The sequence below is a fragment of the Colletotrichum chrysophilum genome (assembly GCF_026319265.1).
Source record: "Colletotrichum chrysophilum strain AFK26 chromosome Unknown scaffold_295, whole genome shotgun sequence".
NCBI classification, from domain to species: domain Eukaryota; kingdom Fungi; phylum Ascomycota; class Sordariomycetes; order Glomerellales; family Glomerellaceae; genus Colletotrichum; species Colletotrichum chrysophilum.
In genome coordinates this window covers 7,718-8,858 of record NW_026517582.1, presented here as the reverse complement: position 1 = coordinate 8,858, position 1,141 = coordinate 7,718, and the positions used below count along the sequence as shown (strand labels likewise).

The window sequence follows — 1,141 nt, the reverse complement described above, 5'->3', positions numbered from 1 at the left end:
TTCCTTCCTTGACCCACCCCCGCAGACCCAGACCAAACACGCACTGCACCACACACCACGCACGAAGGCCATACAAGCCAGCCGCAACAACCGCATCCAGACATTTACTGTTCAGAAACAGCACAAATTTAACGAGCCTCTCAATTCGCGCATCAGACTGCCGCGTGCATTTAGAGCATGTCCACCCGCATGGAACCCGCAAGCAGCATGACGGACCGACACGATGACGCGACCGCCCGTGGTGTCGCCTCCTGTCCCTGGTCCCCCATGAGAGGCGCTAGTCCGATCTCTGGCAGTTCAGCTGAACGCCAAAGTCCAGTATGTATTCCCAAAGTGTTGTCGGCCCAGCTGACGGTCAATGTCTTGGCAGGACGAGATCCAGATCCACAACCTCTACGACGCCGGCCAACCTTCCGACGACGACGAATCCCGAACCCTTGATTTCGAGTCCGAGAGTGGTTCCGATCACAAGGAGACCCAGATGCTCGACTTCAAGCCAGAAGACCCAAAAAGCTGCCAACAAGTTCAGCCCCACCACATGAGCGACGATGAGAAAATGGAGGAGATTATCAGCCTCGCCCGGAGGCTCGTGGCGCTCGGAGTGCCCGCGTCGATCGATGGAGCGCTGTTGGATGAGGTCGACTTTCTCGTAGACTCTGCCAGCAGAGTCGTTTATATTGTCGACGAGCAAGAAGACCAGATTCATTCGAGTCGTAGCCAGTCGGTTGAGCTCTGATGCTGCAGCTACTGCTTTAGTATGGGTAGGAAAGCCATGGGCGGGCAAGGGGACGGCGAGTGTCCAATATCCGCAGAGGGCGAGCGCTATCGTTGCATGCTAAGGAAACAGCAGGATGGAGGAGAAACCTTGGGGGTTGTCTGGAAGGCGTTTTGATTCATTCGGTATCATCATGAAGTTGCTAGCTGTATTTGCAGTATTCTGTCTCTCAATTCGAGTGCGCTTTTCAGACAGGACATTTCCAATGTTCTTCTGCTGTGACTGTTTCAGAGGGCCTCTCGGGATTGCAAAGATGGGTCAAGAACACTTGGAAGCCGAGTCCTTTGGCGCGTCCAACCGAGCGGAAAGGAGGTTGACTTGAATGGCTTAACGACTCCCCTTCATACCCACAGGGGTGCCCATGCT

The 1,141-nt window shown here is 54.8% G+C and overlaps 1 protein-coding gene across 1 annotated transcript; it reads left to right on the top strand.

Annotated features, from left to right (window-relative positions):
- Positions 1-207: 207 nt before the first annotated feature.
- Positions 208-736, top strand: COL26b_014111 (uncharacterized protein; the record flags this gene model as incomplete). Its single annotated transcript, XM_053186691.1, has 2 exons — positions 208-318; positions 371-736. 2 exons carry the CDS (start codon positions 208-210, stop codon positions 734-736), a joined length of 477 nt encoding a protein of 158 aa, XP_053029361.1.
- Positions 737-1,141: the final 405 nt, after the last annotated feature.